Genomic DNA, 25,742 nt, shown 5'->3' with positions numbered 1-25,742 from the left:
ATAAACATTTAATTGTAAATCATCGGCTTGTTTCATTCGTTTTTGAGGGATGCACAAAACGCATTTGGAGACTGTTGTGCTTTTCCATTCAGGAACATTTGGTACTCCAGTCCTGTCCCATTGGTTCCCACATTACTCTGAGACCAGACATGAAGTCTCTCTGTCACATCAAGCCTATGCTTGGCAGCTTTGGCTCAGCTAACGGATTCTCTAAATATTTTTCCCGCTATCCAATCAAACGGTCTGTGTTGAAATAATTCCTATACTTTACAGAAAAAAAGAAAATAAAACTTTTAAAATGTGATTAGCTAATTGAATTCACACAGAACTGTAGAAATGCTATGCCCATATAAAGTTTGTTTTAAAAGAGAGAGCAGGGTAAGAAAACTTGAAGGGAGAAAAAGCTACAATGCTGTCAAATGAGAGCATTATATTCCCAATACTAACAGTGGCAATTATTTCCAAAACGTGTGTGTGTGGCAGGATACAGACATGTGCAGCTGAGGAATCAGCACAACGAGGCCCTGCCAGTCTCTAGTCTGTTCATCTACAGCCATAGAACTGAAGACAGTGGAGCAGCAGGTTCACAGCCTGCATCACGGGTGAGTGTATAGTGTGTAGTGTACAGTAATATTGAGTGAAGTGTGTAGGGACTGTGTCTAGTGAGTGAATGTGTAGTGCAGATTCTTTCCTACTAATGTCCTGGACAGCAACTCGGTCAGTCTGCAGGATTTTGATTCGGCCCTGCATTACCCCTAAACTCATGCTGTGTGTGTGTGTGTCCCAGCTTTTCAGTACAGAGGAGCGAAGGGCTTCTGTGCAGTACAAGGTCACCGTACATGGAGTCCCTGGGCCTGAGCCTTTCATAGTGGTGGGTGTGAGTGAGAGGACCACTGCCAGACAGCTCCTACACAATGTGAGTGAGCATTGCATCTTCTCACTTCACCATATACTGTACCTGCTGTACCTCCACATTCTACACATTTGGGCAACTCCATTGTATCTGAAACTCTTATGGGAATGTATTTTTGAGGGGGGCGAGGTAAAGATGATCTGGATCTTTGAGATTCATTTCAGCAAAGTGACTGAAACAATATAATGCTTCATCTCTCTCCCACCTAGATCCATCCATCCCTCTCCTCCTCCACTCGCTTCTCCCTCTCTTCTTGCTTCCTGATGGAAGAGAGGGTGGCATTCCCCCGGGAGAGGGGGGAGAGTAGGGGTGAGAGGGGAGAGGCTCGAAAGCCTCTCCTGCAGAGGCCCATCAGGCCTGAGGAGGAGATACTCAGGGTCATTCAGAGCTGGAACCCTGATGAAGGCTACCTGGGCAGAGTGTGCCTCAAAACGAGAGAAAAGGTCTGGGTGCATTCCAACCTACTCAAAATCACTGTTCCGTTCTCTTATGATCAAATATATTTTATTTTACCTTTATTTAACTAGGCAAGTCAGTTAAGAACAAATTCTTATTTTCAATGACGGCCTAGGAACAGTGGGTTAACTGCCTTGTTCAGGGGCAGAACGACAGATTTTGTACCTCGTCAGCTCGGGGATTCAATCTTGCAACCTTTCGGTTACTAGTCCAACGCTCTAACCACTAGGCTACGCTGCCGCCCCATGTATGACTTTCAGTAGGTAAGAAAGTCATTGCACAGTTTTCCCATTTTGTTGCCTCAGAGTCTGGAATTCTAATAATTTTGGTATTTTCTCTACTCAACCTGTTCAACCCGCAAAACTGCTCTGGGGCTGCTGAACTGCAGCTGACCCTGTTCCTTTCGATGTCTGTGTGGAATTCACCAGTTATGCCATTCTTTGTCATTATTAATTATACTATTATTGAGGTCTATAAAAAAAACACTACCTTTAACCATAAGTTTACTATTCACCTTTGTTTCAGCCTGTGAATGAAGGGAAGACAGATATAGAGATGGAGGTAAGCTGTGGACTGGAGGATGATTCCTTCCTGGTGGAAGTACATGGAGTGTCTCCTGACCAATCACAGATGACCCTCAGAGCTCCCCGACACATCACAGCCAATGACCTCATCCAACAGGTATATGAGAGTCAGGCACACTCTTAATGTTTAAGATGTTCTGTGTGATTAGAGAATCAAATAGACTGTCAGTACTTGCATCAGTCTATGAATTTGGGTGTGGTTACCTTTCCATAACTACATCCCTTAGCTTAACAGAGTTGCAGGATGTTGAAATGATAGATCATGCCTTTACCTGATCTCCATTTCACTCGCAGACACTGAGCAAAGCCACACAGTCCAGCGTCCTGCTGTCTGCGGGCAACGCCAACGACTACATTCTGATAGAGGAGGTGGTCAAGGAGCCCCTGGGTCGCAGGCTCCCTGCCAAACCCACCCAGAGGACCCTCCTGGACCAGGAGTGTGTATTCCAGGCCCAGGGGAGGTGGAGGGGTCAGGGGAAATTCATTCTCAGACTCCGGGAGCAGGCTCAGGGAAAGGAGGTAAGGATATAAGTGATTGTGTGTGTATGTGTGATGCTTCAGTTGTTGTAGATTGCAAAATGTTTTAGATTTCCTGCATGGGCCATGTGTTTTTCCTTTGTCAGTAACTGTAAATATGTTTAGGATGGCAAAACCAGTCCAACCAAAAGAACAGTTTGCAAATGTCTCAATCTAACAAATCCCACTATTTCGTAATGACCGATACTGGGATTATTTCTCCGGAGTAACTAGTCATAATTTTAATAACCTCAGACAGCTCAGCGTGAAGACTGTGTCAGACCAGTTCGCGAGGATCGGCGAAAAGGAATATCGTTGGCGAGCGAGTTGAAACGACTGACAGGCCGGAGCCGGGCCGTATGGATCGGGGCTCATGCCTGCTCTGAGGTGGTGCACAGCAAGGATGAGAGGGCAGCGTGCTGTCTTCATCTGAGTGAGACCAGAGAGTGACGTTAGTGGTTCTCCTCTACACCTGTTCTACTACACACAAGGTATTATGAGAACTCTAGCATCATAGAGATCCTGCTTTGATTCATGGTGAATTATAGGATCTCCATGTCTAACCCTCTCTGTAATTTCTGGACAAGCAAATCCAAGCCTACCTCCATTAAGCCTTACTTATAGTTACCTCGCTATTGTTAGATATTTGGGGGATGGAAACATTCAATTTTGCATCTGAGAACTCAGTGAAATATAATCCCTTATAATCTCTATTTTTGAATGGAGAGTATTTGTACATGTACTGTATGCTTGTAATCTGTGTCTTTATCTCCCTTCAGGCAGTGTAATACAATTTCTAAGCTGGCATGACAGGGCAGATGTGGAATTGGAGCCGTGCAACTCCTGGGTATCTTTTGTCAATCGGGGCAGTCCACAATCCAATAAACCTTATCTTAATCTACCTGGAGCTGGAAATGGCATATTATCAGAATGTGAATTTATTGAAGACTTGCATTAGTTCCCCAAACTAAACGCCTAACACAATCTTCTGGCACGCAAAGACCCAGGTTTGAATCCAGTCGGACATAAGAGACAAACACACCGACTGTAGGACAGATACAGACCAGCAGATGGTGATATTGTGCTTTCCTATGGATACAGAAACAATCAACCTGTCAAGTTTGAAATGGTTGAAGAATCAATCATCAGACAGAGCCGATTTCACCGGTCATCCCTCAAACCTAATTTATACATTAAAGCCTATGGGTTTTGTTCATCCTTTCACTACTTTACATTACTGTTGGTTTAAAATACTGTGATATTTGTATTGTATTACTATATAACATTTTCCCAATGCTTTAGCTGTATCCTTTGGTCCATTTCCTCAGAATGAATCTCTGCAATGACAGACTTGAATTTGACACCAAATCGCTGTGATGACTGATACAAGGGCTTGATCAATAAAGTTGAACATTTTATTTCAAAGCTACTTGCACAACAATAGAACTCCAGTCATTTAGAAATCAGTGCACAATACAGCAGACACTCAAATCATACAAGAAAACAACATTTCGGTTTTTGAAACTGTTTTTAGAAAAGACACAGAAAAAAAAAAAGATATCCATTGTTCTTGCAGTTTCTTGAGCCATGCCATAACAGAGCTAGGCACACAAAGTACAGGTAGGAGAAACAAAGACACAGTGAGGGCAATTTAACCTCTGGGACTTAACTGTAAAATTACTTAACAGACCATTTCATTGAACTTGTCTTGTTCATGAACAACATTGATACTATAAACAATCAAGCACAAATTCCCTTGCTACACACTCTTAGAATATTAGCCTAAATATAAACAACAAGACATGAACATTCCGCTTGGCACATTCCATATTTGTTTTTAGATTGCCAGAGGAGTACAATACGGCCTGTTGGGGAGATAACAATACACATGGCTAGAACACCCCTAGAACACTTGTAGTCAGTCACTGAAGATGTAGGATTTTAACACGCAGCATTAGTACATTAGCCTAGTGAATGCTGTGTTCACCGTTGAGCACAGCCATGGTCAGTCTGGTTTAACCAGACTATTAGTAAATTACTGTTAATTAACTAATATGATGCAGTTTAAAATCACCACATTACCAATCACAGAAGGGCCTCCATACTATAGGGCTGTTGCAGTGACGTATTAACGCCACACCAGCAGTCAAGACCGCAGTAAAATTCCACATGACCATTGAGTAACGGTATTCTCCTATTATGCACTCTGGACATGCTTTGGTAGTACCCAACTCACTAACTACCATCAGGTCCTAACAGCCTGGTACTCAGGGCTCTATTGTCCTTCTAACCACTCTGATATCAATGCAAATGAAAAATCACATCAAACACATCATCAAAACAGTGTCATGCTTTTAAAACTCACCTCACTGTACTCGATCAATTTGAAGAAAGAAGTTCAACAGCAAGTTGAAAGCTACACTCCAAAATGTCTATCCACGAGTCTGGGAGAGAACGTATAGCCCTAGGCGATGCTGTTGGTTCATTGATTGTGCTGGGCAGCTTCCTGGTAACCTACAATTATAGTGAATTTGTATTTGATTCTGATTAGCTTAGTAGGGGAGAGCGAGGAAAGTTGTCACATGGGTAAGTTGTCAAACTGTTCATACCGCCAACACTAGAGGCGCTATCTCAAATAGCTACTTTGTTTGACTACATGTTCTATGGTCAACTTCCTGTTCACATGTGGTCAAGGTCACTAATCTGAGGGGATAAGTTCCTTATTTTTCCCCTTAAAAATTGGCACTTTACATTTTATGCAATAAAACTTTTAGGTATGAATGTTCAAAATTATAATTTTGCACTGAGTAGAGGAGACAATAACGTGTCTTTTGATACTATAGCTGCAGTCCTATGTTGAGCTAAACTTGAGATTTAGCAACATTAGCACACATGTCAGTTTGGGGCAAGTTGTCTCAATGACCTTAAGGAAAGTCTTCACATGTGACAACTTGCCCCAGTATACATAAACACAGAGAACATGCTCAAAAAACATTCATATTGTGTAATCAGCTCTGATAAGTCTTAAATGTTACTGCAAATTGATTATTATAGAGCAGCAGACATATCCCTGGACTACACAAGACAGGCTCTGGCGTGTGTGTGTCTACTGACACACTACATGCCTACTGTATGAGACAGTATATCCACACACACACACAACTCTAAATTTATGACACTGTATGAAGCAGTGTTATGAATTGCATTGTGGCAACAAGGATAGTAGATGGGAAGGTGGGCGTGATAAGCCTGTACTGAATATGTAATTGCAATGAGGAAATGTGTTTTTGAAGGAAGGAAGGAAGGTTAGAAATTATAAAAGAAAGACAGAATGGCAGCACACCACCTGGCATAATGTTAAAGGCAGTGAGGCAGGTGAAGTTACAGAACAAATCAATCAGGATTACAGCGAAGGATTTTGCCATAAATTACCGTATTCTGACTCGGTATTGTAAAAGTTTACCGGAGAAGAAGTTGAAAGTCAGTCAGACAGCCATGCCAACAACAGTGGCATATACAAAGCCACGGCAGGTTTTTTCACCTGATTTGGAGCTGCAGCTTGTTCAGTATAGTACTAGGTCAGCTGACATTTATTTTGGTCTGTCGCCAAGTGAGGTCAGAAGACTTGCCTACCTGTTTGCTGTGGCACACCAGCTGAAGTTCGCGCCAATGTGGGCAGAAAAGAAAAAAGCCAGCTCGGAGTGGTTTACAGCCTTCTTAAAGCGGCACCCAACGCTGTCGCTAAGAAAGCCAGAGGTAACTAGCCTTGCCAGGGCAAGTAGCTTCAACAGAGAAAATGTTAATGCTTTCTGAGACAATGTAGCAGAAGTGCTACAGAAATAACAATTTGGACCAAGAGACATATGGAATGTCGATGAAACTGGGGTGACCACTGTACATAAACGTGACAAAGTGGTGGGCAGACGTGGATTCAAACAAGTAGGGTCACTGACCTCCGCTGAAAGGGGAACCCTTGTCACACTGGCCTGTGCTGTCTCAGCCACAGGGAAAAGTATACCTACATATTTTATATTCCCTGTGTCAACTAAACGGGCCACCTGGCAGCAAAGGAGGGGCAAATCCCTCTGGGTGGATGAAAGATGTGCACTTCGTTGACTTCCTGAAACATTTCGTCGAGCATACGAAGTGCTCAAAGGAAAAGCCCTGTTTACTCCTTTTGGACAACCAGGAGTCTCATCTGTCCATTGATGGACTCAATTATGCCAAAGAAAATGGCATAAATATGCTGTCATTCCCACCCCATTGCTCTCATCGGCTTCAACCCTTAGACAGATCTATCTACAGGCAACTAAAGAGGCACATCAACACCACGTGTGATGCCTGGATGAGGAACAATCCTGGGAAGGCAACGTCAATTTATGACATTCCTGGGATTGTTACAATCGTCTATCCTCTGGTTGCAACCCCCTTGAACATTCAGGCTGGCTGGGGTGCAACCTTACAACAGGGATGTATTTCTGGAGAACGAGTTTGCGGCATCCTACGTTACAGATCACCCCATTCAGAACCCAACCCTACCAGGCCCCAGCACCAACCCTGCCAGGCCCCAGCACCAACCCTGCCAGGCCCCATCAACATTACAGCCCTACCAGGCCCCAGCACCAACCCTGCCAGGCCCCAGCAACATTACAGCCCTGCCAGGCCCCAGCACCAACCTGTCAGGCTCCAGCACTATTCCAGCCCTGCCAGGCCCCAGCACCAACCTGCCAGGCCCCAGCACCATTCCAGCCTAGCACGAGCTCAGACACAGACCTGCCCAGTTCAAAATCTGGATCTGCAAAGAACAAGGCAGCTAAAAAAAGAAATATCGTAGAAGAGTCATCATCAGATGAGTGCTTCTGCCTCGTCTGTGTGGAGCCATTTTCAAACAGCCTTCCAAAGGAGACTTGGGCGAAGTGTGTGAGATGCAACAAATGGGCCCATGATGCTTGCACTTCAGGCCAGGCAATGTATGTGTGCCAGAACTGTGTTTCTGAAGATGAGTCTGATTAGTCAGACACGGATGTAGGCTATTACAAAACTGTGCATTAGTGTGTTTAAACACCAAGTCTGTTTTGCTAAGACTTTAAACATTTAAGCAAGTTATCTGCAGAATTTCATTCCATTCCAACAATTACCGTGGATCTAAACGCAGCAAAAAAAGAAATGTCCTCTCACTGTCAACTGCGTTTATTTTCAGCAAACTTAACATGTGTAACTATTTGTATGAACATAACAAGATTCAACAACTGAGACATAAACTGAACAAGTTCCACAGACATGTGACTAACAGAAATGGAATAATGTGTCCCTGAACATTTTTTACATTTTACATTTTAGTCATTTAGCAGACGCTCTTATCCAGAGCGACTTACAGTAGTGAATGCATACATTTTTTTTTCTGTGCTGGCCCCCCGTGGGAATCGAACCCACAACCCTGGTGTTGTAAACACCATGCTCTACCAACTGAGCTACAGGGAAGGGGGGGTCAAAATCAAAAGTAACAGTCAGTATCTGGTGTGGCCACCAGCTGCATTAAGTACTGCAGTGCATCTCCTCCTCATGGACTGCACCAGATTTGCCAGTTCTTGCTGTGAGATGTTAACCCACTCTTCCAAAAAGGCACCTGCAAGTTCCCAGACATTTCTGTGGGGGAATGGCCCAAGCCCTCACTCTCCGATCCAACAGGTCCCAGACGTGCTCAATGGGATTGAGATCCGGGCTCTTCGCTGGCCATGGCAGAACACTGACATTCCTGTCTTGCAGGAAATCACGCACAGAACGAGCAGTATGGCTGGTGGCATTGTCATGCTGGAGGATCATGTCAGGATGAGCCTGCAGGAAGGGTATCACATGAGGGAGGAGGATGTCTTCCCTGTAACGCACAGCGTTGAGATAGCTTGTTGTCATTGCAACCACAGTCCGATGATGCTGTGACCCTCCACCTAGATCCCGCTCCAGAGTACAGGCCTCTGTGTAACGCTTATTCCTTCTACGATAAACGCAAATCCGACCATCACCCCTGCTGAGAGAAAACCACAACTCGTCAATGAAGAGCACTTTTTGCCAGTCCTGTCTGGTCCAGCGACGGTGGGTTTGTGCCCATAGGCGACGTTGTTGCTGGTGACCTGCCTTACAACAGGTCTATAAGCCCTCAGTCCGGCCTCTGTCAGCCTATTGTGGACAGTCTGAGCACTTATGGAGGGATTGGGCGTTCCTGGTGTAACGCGGGCATTTGTTGTTGCCATCCTGTACCTGTCCCGCAGGTGTGATGTTCGGATGTACCGATTCTGTGCAGGTGTTGTTACACGTGGTCTGCCACTGCGAGGACGATCAGCTATCCGTCCTGTCTCCTTGCAGCGCTGTCTTAGGCGTCTCACAGTACGGACATTGCAATTTATTGCCCTGGCCACATCTGCAGTCCTCATGCCTCCTTACAGCATGCCTAAGGCACGTTCACGCAGATGAGCAGGGACCCTGGGCATCTTTCTTTTGGTGTTTTTCAGTCAGTAGAAAGGCCTCTTTAGTGACCTTAATTGCCTACCGTCTGTAAGCTGTTAGTGTCTTAACGACCGGTTCCACAGGTGCATGTTCATTAATTGTTTATGGATCATTGAACAAGCATGGGAAACAGTGTTTAAACCCTTTACAATAAAGATCTGTGAAGTTATTTGGATTTTTACGAATTATCTTTCAAAGACAGGGTCCTGAAAAAGGGACATTTCTGTGCACGCCAGAGAACGTTCGATTTCAAAGTTCGATTTCAAAGTTCAAAGTGAAGTGGTCTTGCCACTTAATGTGTGCTCTGACAGCATTATTGTTTTGATTGAAAGGCATGATTTGCCAGATTCTCTAGGCATGATTGTTTTTATTTTGAGTTTTTTAATTAAGTTGAATTTGGTTTTGAATTAAAATAATTTTTTCACAATTTATTAGTTGTTCTTATTTGTTCATAATCCAATGTGACAACTCTCTATTTAACGGTCTACAACGTCGTACTGAATGAAATAATATATGAAGATGTTATGAATGCAAAATATTTGCCCAAGACGTCCTTCTTTCATTTGCTATGACATTTATACCATTGTGATGTATTGTGCCCAGTAAATGTTAGACCGCGTGAAAAGTGTGACAACATACCTCGCTCTCCCCTAACATATGTTTTCATAATTCATTGTGTGGCACATTACCTATACAGAATATCTCACCCCCATACCTTTCTATCTCCTCAACCCTCTCCTTTATTCATTTCTAGAGCGTGCAGAGGGGCTGTCAACAGTTTAGTTAAATATGTTTCGTTGCGAAAACATGTTACCATTGATGTTAACGAACAGATTACATTCAGTTCCCCAAATTAAGCACTGGGTAGCTGTAGGAACTGGGTTGGCGAGCCCATGGCAATCAGAGTTTGGGTGGAATACAAACTGTGGTTGATGCATGGAGCGGCTCATATTAAGCGAAGCTCTGCTATAAAACCGAAGTAGAATACCAGGCATCATTGAAAAACAGACCGGCGAGAACGCGCCCGGCCTCCATTCGCTATTCGAGTGCATACAGACACTAGCGGTTCTGTGGGGGGGGGGGGGGGGGGGCAGTGCCCCTGTGACAATTTTGGACCCCCTTGTGGCCCCCCTAAATGTGGAGTATGAAATAATTTTTACATAACAAATTTTTGCTATCGTTCTTTTTTTACATCCGTTATTAGACAGTGGCAACGATGATGATTATGAACATGGTCTTTTGCCTGCTAATGCCTGCAATACAGTGAAGAAAACGATATGACAACAATAACGTCTAATGTAACTGGCCCCTCTAACAGTACAACTGGCCCCAGCTTGTCCCCCTTCCAGTTGAAATGGTCTAGAACCACCACTGCATACAGATGGTGTCTTTTTCCCCCTGCCCATGTGACAATGGGCCATTCTAAATCTAAACTCATTTTACATATTAGTAAAGATTAAACTGAGAATAGTCTGATGGGTGAAAATATGATCACTTGATGAAAGAACAGCTGTGCAGCCTGAGGCAAGGAACAGCGTGCAAACCTTTTTTTGCGACTCTCAAATCATCAATAGCCTATAGTCGCATCACGCAGGCCATATATGTTTTAATTCATACGGTTTGCATCATTCACAACTAAAGTTGGCAAATAACTCTAAATCTAGCATATAGCACAAGTTTCAAATGATCACTTTTACACTAAACATAGCCACTTCATATGTGCACTCGCTCCGGAATGGGAAAAATATCCTTTCTATTGTATTCAGCTAAGATCAATTATATTCTTCTTACTATAAAATTATATAAAATAATGGCACGGCACTTATAAGCATATCTTTTCAGCTAAATGAACAAGCCTATGGCATGGAGCATTTCCAGATAACATACTGTAGGCCAACTCATATTCTGTTCTTCGGAAATACATTTCTTTAGAACTGACTAAAATAAACAATGGCTTTATTGTGATGGTGTATATTAAATTGATTCATTATAATTTTTTTCATGTAGATGTTCCAAAGGCGCGCATCAACGGCTTGTATGCATGGAGGCCCGGAGATGCTAAAAGTGTTAATGTTAATTAACATTCTTTTGCATGACAATAACCAGCTGAAAAAAATGTCATGACTGCCAAAGCCCTACCCACACATACAGCTTTTTGAACATCGTTTACTTGTAATTTACTTATTTACTCCCATTAACTTGAAACCACCTTAACGGTTCTATGACACCAGGGTTGGGTCAATTTGAAGGAAGCAAACTAAAATTCAAATTCCAACTCTAAATTTTCCTCATAGAAAATCATTGAGGAAAATTTTAATTAGAATTGTTAACGTCCTGAATTGAAATGAAAACAGCCCCAACCCTGAAGGACACACCTGGTTTGGCACACAGCACTAGGACTAAGTCCCAAATGGCACACTATTCCCTTTAAAGTACACCTCTTTTGACCAGGGCCCACAGGGGAAAGAGTACGATTTGGGATAACACCAATATGTGTTTTAAAAATCAGTCCTGTGCTCTAAACTGCACCTGTTGAAGTGTTCACTGGAAACACTTGACAATGGCACAATAACAACCATCATTCAACTCTGACACACACTGAGTGCAGTTGCATGCACACACACTTGTTACATTCTTATTTTACTTTGCAATTGCAATTGAATACCGTAAATTCCGGACTATAAGCCGCAACTTTTTTCCCAGGCTTTGAACCTCACGGCTTAAACAATGACACGGCTAATATATGGATTTTTCCCGCTTTCAAATAAAAAAAAATTAAAAAAAACACATTCTGTGACGTGCTCAGTTTTTTGGCGGCATGAAGCTTTCATTAGACCAATGAAATTGCCGAACAGGTTAAGGTCAAACAACTTTTTTGTTTACGGTTTAGATTAAATCGAGCGCTCTCAAACTTCATCATTCTGATTACGGTAGTCATTTTGTCACCCTCATCATGGCAAAGACACGGAGAAATGCATATGATGCAGCATTCAAGTTGAAGGCGATTGATCTGGCTGTTGGAAAAGGAAATGGAGCTGCTGCACGGGAGCTTGGTCTTAATGAGTCGATGATAAGACGCTGGAAACAGCAGTGTGAGGAATTGACTCAGTGCAAAAAGACAACTAAAGCTTACTGCTAATTTTTTATTACAAGCCGTGTTTCGTTAAAGCCTGTGTAAAGTTCATTTGTTTCAATATACCGGTAGGCACCTGTGGCTTATAGACATGTGCAGCTTATTTATGTTCAAAATAATATATATTTTTAAATTCAGTGGGTGCGGTTTATATTCAGGTGCGCTTAATAGTCCGGAAATTACGGTAAGTTAAAATACTTTAGCCCATCCTCAATCTTGACTTAAAATGTACCATGTATTGTAACAAACATTTCAAAACACACCAACAGAAAATCAGTTATGCCTAAACGTACACAAACCATCATACAACACACACTTATAACATAGAAATGTTCATCAATCATTTAAATTAAATAAATCAAGTACAGGCAATCACACAATCAAGAGCTCTTTCAGTGTTTATAAAACACAGTATAACTTGTTTTTTGCTGATCGCTCCCAAAAACTATAATACCATACAGAAACAAGTCAGCTTACTGACTAACAGTCAACAATTAAATCAACAGAATAACCAAAATATGACTCATCCCTTTCAGGGTGAACGTGCAGCAAATTAATTTAGAAGTTTGTCACAAAATAAATAGGCCTACTTTAGGTACTAGAAATGTATTCAGTTGATACACTCACCGGACAGTTTATTAGGTACACCACCCCGTTCACAAATATGGATCGCTCCTACAGACAGTGAGTCACGTGGCCATGGCTTGCTTTATAAAGCAGGCAGACATCGAGGTATTCAGTTACTGTTTGATTGAATGTTAGAATGGGCAAAACAAGTGACCTCAGTGACTTTCAGCATGGCATGATTGTTGGTGCCAGGCGCGCCGGTTTCAGCATCTCAGAAAGGCCGCCCTCCTGGGCTTTTCACATACAACAGTGTCTAGAATTGACCAAGAATGGTGCAACAAACAAAAAAACATCCAGTCAGCAGCAGTCCTGTGAGTGAAAACAGCTCGTTGAGAGGTCGAAGGAAATGGCAAGATTCGTGCAAGCTAACAGGCGGGCCACAGACAGACAAATAATGGTGCAGTGCATCTTGGAACGCACAACTCGATCCTTGTCACGGATAGGCTATTGCAGCAGACAACCAGACCAGGTTCCACTCCTATCAGCTAAAAACAAGAAGAAGCGGCTCCAGCGGACACATGATAACCAACACTGGACAGTTGAGGAGTGGAAAAACATCACCTGGAACATGACAATGAGTTCAGTTTATTTGAGGTACCTGCACAGACCTCAACTCTTATAGAGCATCTATGGGATGAGATGGAACGGGCTGCTGTTTCACAGCATCAATGTACCGTCGTCCAATCTACAGCAACTATGTGATGCCATTGCGTCAGCAGGGACCAACATCCCAGTGGAACGTTTCCGACACCTTGTAGAATGCCCAGAATTCAGATTGTGCCTAATAAACTGTCCGGTGAGTGTATGTTATATCGGAGGGGAGCTATTCGTATTTAATAAATCAAGCTACAGTTGTGTAGCTATGGTTACAAACTGTAATGACAGGGGGTGGGGTTGAATAGAGGATGGGAGTTTCTGGTTGGTTACACACCCTTTAGTGGTTCAAGTGCTCAAGGTAGAAATTGCCTCCAACTATCTGATTATTGATCTATTGCCCTATTAACTATTGATCTAGGATCAAATTATCCCAACCCCAATCCTATTGGGTGCGATGATAAAATGTCTATTATCTTACCCTGCATCAGCGATTAATTAGGGGCAACTTCCACCTTGAGGGTATTTGGGGGTTATTCTTTGATACCTACACAGCTCACACACAAATACCACAACTCTACATTATGTAGTTTACACAGTTCATCAACTGAGTATCACTGACAGCATACTGCATGTGGGTGTCCATGGCTAGTCTGTCCGTCCACTATTGTCTTCCCACTGGTGGCGGAAGTTGCGATGACTATGGTTCCCAGTCAATCAAAGCAGAGCAGAAAGCCACGCCTCTCAAGGTGACTCAGTGTTGCCGTGCACTGCTAGCTTAACAGTCCGAATGCGCACACACGTATACGTACACACAAGCTCGCCTACATACACACAAATCAGGTGTGTGTACTGAACGCACACACAAGCAGCAGTTTGGCAACAGTTCTGCGGCAGTACCTCTAGCTGAATCCCTGGTCATATCGGCCCTGGATCATCATATTCAGTAAAGGACCAACCTACAGTACAGAAAACACATAAATTAAAACATTTGCATTAAAAAAAGTCAGTTGTTGGAAACATAAGGGCCTACTATTAGGTAAGATACTGTATACTGTAGCTATAGCATTGTTTCATTGTGTGTCCTGTCCTCTTCGTACTGCACCCCTCCCCCCATTCACTCTGTACTGTACCACACCCCCCCCCCCCCTCCTCCATTCACTCTGTACCGTACCACATCCCCCCCCCCCCATTCACTCTGTACCGTACACCCCCCCCCGGTCCTCCTTCTGCACTATTCCTACAGGACCAACTAAATACAGAGCAGCCAGATGGAATGTCATTCATTTGATGTCATGTTCTAGTTCTGGAAGCAGTGAGAACCTTGGTAGCTCAGAGCTGTGAAATCTCATTTGATGTTCTAGAAATGGTGTGACTCAGAATGACTCTGATGTAGTCATGTTCTAGTTCTGAAATCATTGGGTCGATGGGATCTTCGGTAGCCTGGTCCAGATATGTTTGTTCTTAGGTTTACCCAACTATGGCTGTCATGCCAGATATAACAACAACAGTCAGATGTTGGCTTCAGCAGCACATACAGATACCAGGCTAGATCTCCCATAAATACTATCATAATATTCCACACGTCTGTCCAGTTCCAGTACCTCGTGTGGGTCTCCCAGTGCCTCCCCCAGCATCTTCTCTATGTTTCTCATGATCGCCACCTTCTGATGGGCCCTCAATGGGTTTTCTATCCTCTTGGGCGTTGGCGCACCCTGGGGGAAAGACAGATCATATAGTAAGGACAGAACATGAGCTCAAATTCTATTTCTATGAGTAAGGACGTATAGAGGTGATCCAAGTTGATTTAACATGACTAGTGAAGACAGTGCATCCTGCTGAGTGACAAAATATATCCCTCAATGGAAAATGATTAATTCTACCAATATTTTGACTGTAATGCTGCCTCCTTCGGGGTGCCACAACATTTGTTGACATGAATGTAATAAAGGTGATACTGTCGGTGATATGAGACATGGTGACATATTTCAGTGAGTTCATACACAATATATACAAAAGTACGTGGACAGCCACACCCGCTGCTGTCATGTGTATAAAATCGAGCACACCGCCATGCAATCTCCATAGACAAACATTGGCAGTAGAATGGCTTTACTGAAGAGCTCAGTGACTTTCAACGTGGCACCGTCATAGGATGCCACCTTTCCAACAAGTCAGTTCGTCAAATTTCTGTGCTGCTAGAGCTTCCCCGGTCAACTGGAAGTGCTGTTATTGTGAAGTGGAAACGTGATAGGCTACACAAGCTCACAGAATGGGACCGCCAAGTGCTGAGGCACGTAGCGCATAAAAATTGTCTGTCCTCGGTTGCAACACTCACTACCGAGTTCCAAACGGCCTCTGGATGTAACATCAGCACAAGAACTGGAGTGATGAATTACGCTTCACCATCTGGCAGTCTGAGAGACAAATCTGGGTTTTTGTGGACGCCAGGAGAACGCTACCTGCCCCAATGCATAGTGCCAACTGTAAAGTTTGGTGGAGGAGGAATAATGGTCTGGTGCTGTTTTTCATGGTTCGGCCTAGGCCCCTTAGGCCCAGTGAAGGGAAATATTAACGCTACAGCATACAATGACATTCTAGACGATTCTACGCTTCCAACTTTGGGGCAACAGTTTGGGGAAGATCCTTTTCTGTTTCAGCATGATAATGCCCCCATGCACAAAGCGAGGTCCATACAGAAATGGTTTGTTGAGACTAGTGCGGAAGAACTTGACTGGCCTGTATAGAGAACTGTCCTCAACCCCATCGAACACCTTTGGGATGAATTGGAACGACGACTGCGAGCCAGACCTAATCGCCCAAATTCAGTGCCCGACCTCACTAATGCTCTTGTGGCTGAATGGAAGCAAGTCCCCACAGCAATGTTCCAACATCTAGTGGAATGCCTTCCCAGAAGAGTGGAGGCTGTTATAGCAGCAAAAGGGGAGATCAACTTTGATTTTGGAATGAGATGTTCAACGAGGAGGTGTACACATACTTTTGGTCATGTACTGTACCTTGTACCAGAAGTTGACAGTGATGGTCACGCCACCACTCAGCAGGGACTCAATGTGGTGCCACCTGAGTTAGCCGTGAAAAGAAAACAGAGCAGGATTAGCAAATCATTTACAATGTCACCAACAGGTCAAACTATCAAGTCAGGTTCCACAATGCCACAGTGTTGGTATTTCAACAACAGCATCCTTAGTGAGAAAACAGCCTCAGACACACTACATAACAACTCTTACAAATACAGGGCTTAGTTACAGATACACTGTACATACCCTCACATTGTGATATGGGGGGGGGGGTTCTGCTAAGCTAACATAAATAATTGTTTTAAGATGGTCATACCAAAGATCATTTAGCAAATTGATTTGGAATTGTAGTACCCCTTTAGGTGTTAAAAATAAATATTGAAAAATGATTTGATGAAACATTGAATTTGGCCATACTGCTACTAGCCCATAGAACTAGCCCATAGAAACACATTGAATAACAGATTAATTCATGGAAAAACAGTCAAAAAATACATTAAAAGACAGTTTGATTTAAAGTGTCTGTCCTACAATGCATTTGGAAAGTATTCAGACCCCTTCCCCTTTTCCACATTGTTACGTTACATCCTTATTCTAAAATGGACAACAACAAAAACAATCCTGATCAGTCTACACACAATACCCCATAATGACAGAGAAAATTGTTTTTTTTAGACATTTTTTGCAAATGTATAAAAAAAATTACAAATACCTTATTTACATAGGTATTCAGACCCTTTGCTATGAGACTCAAAATTGAGCTCAGGTGCATCTTGTTTGCACTGATCCTAAAAATGTTTCTACAACCTGATTGGAGTCCACCTGTGGTAAATTCAATTGATTGGACATGATTTGGAAAAAGGTACACACCTGTCTATATAAGGTCCCAAAGTTGACAGTGCATGTCAGAGCAAAAACCAAGCCATGAGGTCAAAGGAAATGTCTGTAGAACTCCAAAACAGGATTGTGTAGAGGAACAGATATGGGGAAGGGTACCAAAACATTTCTGCAGCATTGAAGGTCCTCAAGAACACAGTGCAGGGATGCAAACTGGTGAGGGCCCAAAAAGGTGACACCGAACAGAAACAATAAAAAAATCCCTGCTAGGGGGAAAGGCAGGTTTTAACTAATTAAACAACAAAGAATATGATCTACATGCTCAGTCTGTGTGTGTAAAATGAAGTAGTTAATGTGAACTTAACTCACCACAAAAAAATACAAGGAAAGCAATCCGATGTTATTACTTACCTAGACTTTACTGCAAATGACACTCAAGTCTTGAAAAAAAAAACAATACACTAATATTGCAGTTAGCCATGACAGCCTTTATAATAGAATGCTTGTGACCACACACATCTAAATATTTCACTTGGGGAAAAAACATCTTAAAGTAGAAATAGAATGAAACAAACATATTTTTGCTCTATTATAGTGGCCACAATAGTATACATTGATCAAGTGCACAAGGCTCCATGTGTGCAAAAATAACATTCACCAAGTAAAAAATTAAATAATCCCCCACTTATTCAGATGTGGTACTGTCAAGTTCAACACAACAAAAGCAATATCAGAACAGATCACCGACCATTTTGAATCCCACCGTGCCTTCACTATGCAATCTGGTTTCCAAGCTGGTCATGGGTACACCTCAGCCATACAAGGTCCTAAACGATATCATAACCGCCAGCGATAAAAGACAGTACTGTGCAGCCGTCTTCATCGACCTGGCCAAGGCTTTCGACTCTGTCAATCACAGCATTCTTATCGGCAGACTCAATAGCCTTGTTTTCACAAATGACTGCCTCGCCTGGTTCACCAACTACTTCTCAGATAGAGTTCAGTGTGTCAAATCGGAAGGCCTGTTGTCCGGACCTCTGGCAGTCTATGGGGGTGGCACAGGGGTCAATTCTCGGGCCGACTCTTTTCTCTGTATATGTCAATGATTTCGCTCTTGCTGCTGGTGATTCTCTGATCCACCTCTACGCAGACGACACCATTCTGTATACATCTGGCCCTTCTTTGGACAATGTGTTAACAAACCTCCAAACGAGCTTCAATGTCATACAACAATCCTTCCGTGGCCACCAACTGCTTTTAAATGCTAGTAAAACTAAATGCATGCTCTTCAACCAATCGCTGCCCGCACCCGCCTGACTGGCATCACTACTCTGGACGGTTCTGACCTAGAATATGTGGACAACTACAAATACCTAGGTGTCTGGTTAGACTGTAAACTCTCCTTCCAGACTCACATTAAGCATCTCCAATCCAAAATTAAATCTAGAATCGGCTTCCTACTTCGCAACAAAGCCTCCTTCACTCATGCTGCCAAACATGCCCTCGTAAAACTGACTATCCTACCGATACTTGACTTCGGCGATGTCATTTACAAAATAGCCTCCAACACTCTACTCAGCAAACTGGATATAGTCTATCACAGTGCCATCCGTTTTGTCACCAAAGCCCCATATACTACCCACCACTGCAACCTGTATGCTCTCGTTGGCTGGCCCTCGCTACATAGTCGCCGCCTAACCCACTGGCTCCAGGTCATCTATAGCACACTCCAGCAGGTATATTTCACTGGTCATCCCCAAAGCCAACACTTCCTTTGGCCGCCTTCCTTCCAGTTCTCTGCTGCCAATGTGTGGAACGAATTGCAAAAAAAAAAATCACTGATGCTGGAGTCTTATATCTCCCTAACTAACTTTAAGCATCAGCTGTCAGAGCAGCATACCGATCACTGTACCTGTACACAGCCAATCTGTAAATAGCACACCCAACTACCTCATCCCCATATTGTTATTTATCTTTTTGCACCCCAGTATCTCTACTTGCACATCATCATTTGCACATCTATCACTCCAGTGTTAATGCTAAATTGTAATTATTTCGCCTCTATGGCCTAGTTTTGCCTTACCTCCCTAATATTCTACATTTGCACACACTGTACATAGATTTTTCTATTGTGTTATTGGCTGTACGTTTGTTTATCCCATGTGTAACTGAGTTGTTGTTAACCACATATTGTAGATGGAAAACATTAGTTCACAGATAGTAGCTAGTTAACTAGTCAACATTTCACAGACTGCCAGCGTCCAGTAAGCAACTAACGCACTATAACTTGAGGAATGGCATGGAGTCGTAACGTTATACCAGTTATTACCATAGTGAATTGGTTAGGTTACAAATGTTAGCTCATCTGATGTTGTAACGTTAACTAGCTAAAAAGTTAGCTGTCTGACTTTATTAGCCAGCTAATTTTCACACCATAAACTCAATTATTTGATCAGTTAAATTAAGGCTAGCTAACGGAGAATTCGATCCAGCTAGCAAGATAACGTTACTTAACAATGCTAACAATACTTGTTCCACCACACTTTCTCCCTCACCTCAAACTTTCCAAATGCCAGTTGTTTTTCAGTTACAGCTCATGAAGTACGCTTCATCACCTTTTCACCCGTCTCCATGGTCAGGCTTCTCACCTACCTCTTCATTATCGTTCAGGGTCGCGCTGCTGTAAATGGCAAACTGCCTTTCTACTCTCCGCTGTCTTTCCAGAGCATGTGCTGATGTTGTAACTAGCAAATTGGTTGTCTCTTCTCTCTTCAGTCACGTACTGCATTCTGTTGTTATGTGAACGATTGGCTGAGCCTTGGATACAGCCAGTATTGCTCCAAACGCGCATCACTCGTTCACTTACAGCCAGTGGTCTGATCCAAAGCCCCATCCCTCCAAAACTTTAATCATCGGATCTACACAAATCACATAAGTCACCTATCTTGGACACAAAACGGCGAATTTCGCAGAAAGGTGACTAGTTTGCATCCCTGACAGTGGCCTCCATTCTTAAATGGAAGAAGTTTGGAGTCACCGAGACTCTTCCTAGAGATGGCCAACCGGTTAAACTGATCAATCTGACAAAGCTCCGGAGTTCCTCTGTGGAGATGGGAGAACCTTCCAGAAGGACGACCACCTCTGCAGCACTCTACCAATCAGGCCTTTATAGTAAAGTGGCCAGATGGATCCACTCCTCAGTAAAAGGCACATGACAGCCCGCTTGGAGTATGCCAAAAGGCATCTGAAGGACTTTCAGACCTTGAGAAACAAGATTCTCTGGTCTGATGAAACCAAGATTGAACTCTTTGGCCTGAATGCCAAGCGTCACGTCTGGAAGAAACCGGGCACCAAATCTACGGTGAAGCATGGTGGTGGCAGCATGCTGTGGGGATGTTTTTTTAGCGGCAGGGACTGGGAGACTAGTCAGGGCGAAGGAAAGACGAACAGAGCAAAGTACAGAGAGATCCTTGATAAAAACCTGCTCCAGAATGCTCACCTTCCAACAGTACAACGACCCAAAGCACACAGCCAAGACAATGCAGAAGTGGCTTCGGGACAAGTTTCTCAATGTGCTTGAGTGGCCCAGCCAGAGCCTGGACTTGAACATCTCTGGAGAGACCTGAAAATAGCTGTGCAGCTATTATCCCCCATATCTAACATTTTTGGGGCTCTAAAACTACCTCCATATACACTGAGTGTAGAAAACATTAAGGACACATTCCTAACCTCTCTAGGGTCGGCGGGACGAAATCGTCCCACCTACGTAACAGCCAGTGGAATCCTGTGGCGCGTTATTCAAATACCTTAGAAATGCTATTACTTCAATTTCTCAAACATATGACTATTTTACACCATTTTAAAGACAAGACTCTCGTTAATCTAACCACACTGTCCGATTTCAAAAAAGGCTTTACAACGAAAGCAAAACATTAGATTAATGTCAGCAGAGTACCCAGCCAGAAATAATCAGACACCCATTTTTCAAGCTAGCATATAATGTCACAAAAACCCAGAAGACAGCTAAATGCAGCACTAACCTTTGATGATCTTCATCAGATGACACACCTAGGACATTATGTTATACAATACATGCATGTTTTGTTCAATCAAGTTCATATTTATATCAAAAACCAGCTTTTTACATTAGCATGTGAAGTTCAGAACTAGCATACCCGCCGCAAACTTCTGGTGAATTTACTAAAAATTTACTAAATTACTCACGATAAACGTTCACAAAAAGCATAACAATTATTTTAAGAATTATAGATACAGAACTCCTCTATGCACTCGATATGTCCGATTTTAAAATAGCTTTTCGGTGAAAGCACATTTTGCAATATACTAAGTAGATAGCTAGCCCTGTGATGCCGGGCTATTTAGACACCCAGCAAGTTTAGCACTCACCAAAGTCAGATTTACTATAAGAAAAATGTTATTACCTTTGCTGTTCTTCGTCAGAATGCACTCCCAGGACTTATACTTCAATAACAAATGTTGGTTTGGTCCAAAATAATCCATAGTTATATCCAAACAGCAGCGTTTTGTTTGTGCGTTCAAGACACTATCCGAAAGGGTAAAGAAGGGTGACGAGCACGACGCATTTCGTGACAAAACAATTCTAAATATTCCATTACCGTACTTCGAAGCATGTCAACCGCTGTTTAAAATCAATTTTTATGCCATTTTTCTCGTAAAAAAGTGATAATATTCCGACCGGGAATCTGCGTTTAGGTAAAAAGACGAAAGAAAATAAAGCATGGGGTCGACTCGTGCACGCGCCTAAGTCCATTGTCCTCTGATCGGCCACTTGCCAAACGCGCAAATGTGTTTCAGCCTGGGGCTGCCTCGATATCATTCAGCTTTTTCCCGGGCTCTGAGAGCCTATGGGAGCCGTAGGAAGTGTCACGTTACAGCAAAGATCCTCAGTCTTCAATAAACAGAGACAAGAAGAACAAGATCTTGTCAGAGAGGGCACTTCCTGTAAGGAATCTTCTCAGGTTTTTGCCTGCCATATGAGTTCTGTTATACTCACAGACACCATTCAAACAGTTTTAGAAACTTTAGGGTGTTTTCTATCCAAAGCCAATAATTATATGCATATTCTAGTTACTGGGCAGGAGTAGTAACCAGATTAAATCGGGTACGTTTTTTTATCCGGCCGTGTCAATACTGCCCCCTACCCCCAACAGGCTAATATTGAGTTGCTACCGCCCCTTTTGCACTCAGAATAGCTTCAATTCGGTCAGGCATGGACTCTACAAGGTGTCGAAAGCGTTCCACAGGGATGCTGGCCCATGTTGACTCCAATGCATCCCACAGTACAGTCAAGTTGGATGGATGTCCTGTGGGTGGTGGACCATTCTTTATACACACGCCAAACTGTTGAGAATGAAAAATCCGGCAGCACTGCAGTTCGTGACACAAACTGGTGCACCTGGCACCTACTTCCATACCCAGTTCAAAGGCACTTACATCTTTTGTCTTGCCCCTTCACCCTCTGAATGTCACTCATACACAATCCATGTCTCAATTGTCCCAAGGCTTGAACATCCTTCTTTAACCTGTCTCCTCCCCTTCATCTACATTGATTGAAGTGGATTTAACAAGTGACATTTATAACGGATCATAGCTTTCACCTGGATTCACCTGGTCAGTCTATGTATTGGAAAGAGCAGGTGTCCTTAATGTTTTGTACACTCCGTGTATACTTCCATTCATTTTTTTAACTGGTACTGGGCTACCTACAGACGAGTTTTGTGAGGCTTGTGGATGTCCATAGAGGGGTCACATTCGTGTGTACCCCAAACTGTTAGGACACTACAAACAGAAGTGTTCGTGAGAGTCTCACCTTTCCATAATATTCTTTTTTAGGCCAAACCGCTGGGACGCTATTGACGTTTTCGTGATTAGACAGATTTTCGGGATGTCTCCTGGTCTGACAAACACTGCTGTAGCTCGGCCACCTTCCACTGCAGATATGGAAGGCCGACATTGGCAGATGTGGTAGATTGAGACGCAACCCATCTCTAGCTTAGACGGATTTTGATGTGGATTTTTTTATTATGCCATTTGATTTCTGTGGGGGGCGTGGACATCGACCCTAGGTGGTTATTAAACAGCTCTTACCAGTACATGGGGATGTAAAGAACATCTCCGGGGCCCACCACAGTCTCATAGCCCACTACATTCTTGAAGTTGGGAAACCTCTCATAGTCAGGGTTCTCAAAGTCAACCTAAAAATGGCAAAAGCAAAATTGCTGTTAGTTGGATTAATTAAAAACAAAACAGAAACAGTTGAGAAACAGAAACTCCATGCATATCAAATAAAACACGGTGTTGTGTGTGGCATATTCCACAAACCTGCTTACCGGTTTCAATTGGGACTACAATGGAAATAAGTTCAACTTTGTATTATCCTCAATCATTTTTTTTATGCATTGTGTCCACATGCGGTTGATTATGTTTTTAAATTGTCAAATACATTTTATCAAAAAGTAGGGGTTACCTGGCTCTGTCTGTCACAGGGGTGGTGAACAGGGAAGGGGTAGAGACACTCAAACTGGTCCGGAGGGAAGAGGATACACCTTTTGTAACCTTTGATTTGTGCAAAGAAGTTCTGCTGCTCGTCGTAATGGGCTGGCGTTACATTGCCTGCAAACATTGAGCAGATCACAAGATTATCTGTCCGTCTATGCAAGTGCAATACTCTTAAACTAATTTCAGCTGATTTACGGTGAGTGGATTTCTTTCATCACGACATTTCCACAAGGCCTTTTACTGTATATTGAGACAGTAGTTCACCCTTTCCATCAGCAATATGTGGCACCCACATGGTAGATATTATGTATATAATTTCCTTGTCTGACATGACTAGGGAAATCACCCGCTAGTCATCGTGCCCATGCCTCGAAGCCCCAGAGTCCCTTCCTTACCCTCCATTCCCTCACCCTCTATACGCACAGGTCCATACCCGCAATGCCTGTATGCCCGTTAGGTCTCTGCTATAGGTCTCTGCTATAGGGCTCTTACCCTCCACGCCTATGAGCAGCAGGCTGGAGGTGAGGTGGCCCCAGTTCTTCTTGCTCTGCTGCTTGGTGATCCAGCTATCCCCTGTATCTATAGGACGCAGCTAGCCAGGGTCTCTAATAGCCCCTTATCCTAGAAGCACTTCCTCAGTCCCCTCCACAGGTTGGCATTTAGTGGGATGACTCATGTACTGGAGGCAGCTCTACAGGGTGGTCACTAGCTGGCACAGCCAAAAAGTTATAAAATCGGATTTGAAACATAACCCGAACCACAATGCTAACCTTATACCCAACCCTAACCTTAAATGAAGATGATAATGGTCATTTTAGTTTAAGATTTATCCCAATAAACGTCAACCTGCGTCCCTTCCTTACCCTCCATGCCTATGAGGAGCAGGTTGGAGGTGAGCTGGCCCCAGTTCCTTTTGCTCTGCTGCTTGTTGATCCAGTTCCAGTTGAAACCCAAGAAGTCCACTACGATCTTCCTGCCCACGGTGTCGTTCAGGGTCTGCTGCAGATACACCCTGGGAGGATGAGTAGAATAAAATAGAATAAGCCCATCTGCGGAGACAGAAATGGATCTTCTGCTTTGCACATATTTTCGAAAGAGCACAGCCACTGAGAGAGCTGCAGTACAGTGCCCCTGGAGCTAGTTTTGGAGCAGAGTGTGGATAGATACACAAAGATAGGATAAGACTGTCCTTCATGCAACTAATTGACCAACGTCAGTTCAATTATTTGAATTACATTTCGTTCAGTTTTTTTTCTGTGAGCTCGAGGGGCAGTTTATCTAGAGATAAAATCAGATCAAGCCCAAACTGTGCAAAACAAATGTAATATACACAACTGAAATATTTTATGAAAGTAAAGTAATGTTACTAAATGATGGTTAATAAGTGATAAGCAGTAATAGGCAGTCACTACCATCATGGGACTTTTAATTGCTTTATTCTGTGTTGTTACAGCATTCAACCCACAGCGCATTTAATGTCTAAAATAATTATCGAAACCAATTTATTTATCGTTGAACCAACCTTCAAAAGCACTAAATCGCTTGATTTGGACCAAACTTCTTCCTACCAATGAGTAAGACATGAGGAGGCCCCTTACACTTCAGTGTTGTGATGCAAAAAATTCTAGCAAAATGTATAGCGCATAGAATTAAAATGGTATTGTCAGACGTTATTTATTATAAATCAGACAGGTTTTTTACATGGACGATACATAGGAGATAATATAAGTACTGGAAACAATAGAACACCATTGTCAGCTATTCATAGCTGACTTTGAAAAGGCGTTTGATAAAGTACAACTGGAGTTTATATATAAATGCCTGGAACATTTCAATTTTGGAGAATCTCTTATAAAAATGGGTTAAAATCATGTATAGTAACCCTAGGTGTAAAATAGTAAATAATGGCTTCTTCTTAGAAAGTTTTAAAAAGTGTCAAGAGCGTTAAAACAAGGTTGTCCACTATGGGCATATCAATTTATTATGGCCATCAAAATATTAGC

General features: G+C 42.9%; 2 protein-coding genes and 1 non-coding gene across 5 annotated transcripts in view; 1 reads left to right on the top strand and 2 right to left on the bottom strand.

The window, feature by feature from the left end:
• LOC106608514 (1-phosphatidylinositol 4,5-bisphosphate phosphodiesterase epsilon-1) overlaps positions 1-3,898 on the top strand; it is a 42,577-nt gene extending 38,679 nt beyond the window's left edge. For both annotated transcript variants that reach the window (XM_082976625.1, XM_014206466.3), the window contains 7 exons: positions 484-602; positions 788-916; positions 1,123-1,356; positions 1,895-2,050; positions 2,248-2,472; positions 2,725-2,960; positions 3,249-3,898. In XM_082976625.1, the coding sequence (XP_082832751.1) occupies positions 484-602; positions 788-916; positions 1,123-1,356; positions 1,895-2,050; positions 2,248-2,472; positions 2,725-2,919 (1,058 nt within the window). In that variant the 3' untranslated portion in view covers positions 2,920-2,960; positions 3,249-3,898. The remainder of the gene's footprint in view (positions 1-483; positions 603-787; positions 917-1,122; positions 1,357-1,894; positions 2,051-2,247; positions 2,473-2,724; positions 2,961-3,248) is intronic.
• The window catches only part of LOC106608512 (hypoxia-inducible factor 1-alpha inhibitor), a 42,507-nt gene continuing 20,635 nt past the window's right edge, over positions 3,871-25,742 (bottom strand). Inside the window, exons 3-9 of one of the 2 annotated variants that reach the window (XM_045722093.2) lie at positions 24,603-24,751; positions 23,708-23,853; positions 23,329-23,435; positions 16,342-16,405; positions 14,929-15,039; positions 14,225-14,283; positions 3,871-5,020 (exon numbers count right to left, since the gene is read on the bottom strand). In XM_045722093.2, coding sequence (XP_045578049.1) covers positions 14,227-14,283; positions 14,929-15,039; positions 16,342-16,405; positions 23,329-23,435; positions 23,708-23,853; positions 24,603-24,751 — 634 coding nt within the window. In that variant the 3' untranslated portion in view covers positions 3,871-5,020; positions 14,225-14,226. Of the gene's footprint in view, positions 14,284-14,928; positions 15,040-16,341; positions 16,406-23,328; positions 23,436-23,707; positions 23,854-24,602; positions 24,752-25,742 lie in introns of both variants that reach the window. The other variant, XM_014206459.3, reaches the window with a different exon arrangement.
• Positions 7,878-7,958, bottom strand: trnav-uac (transfer RNA valine (anticodon UAC)). The gene has a single exon. It is a non-coding gene; the product is annotated as a tRNA-Val (tRNA).

Source organism: Salmo salar, chromosome 01 (assembly GCF_965601325.2).
Source record: "Salmo salar chromosome 01, fSalSal1, whole genome shotgun sequence".
NCBI classification, from domain to species: Eukaryota; Metazoa; Chordata; class Actinopteri; order Salmoniformes; family Salmonidae; genus Salmo; species Salmo salar.
This window is presented reverse-complemented; position numbering and strand designations above follow the sequence as displayed.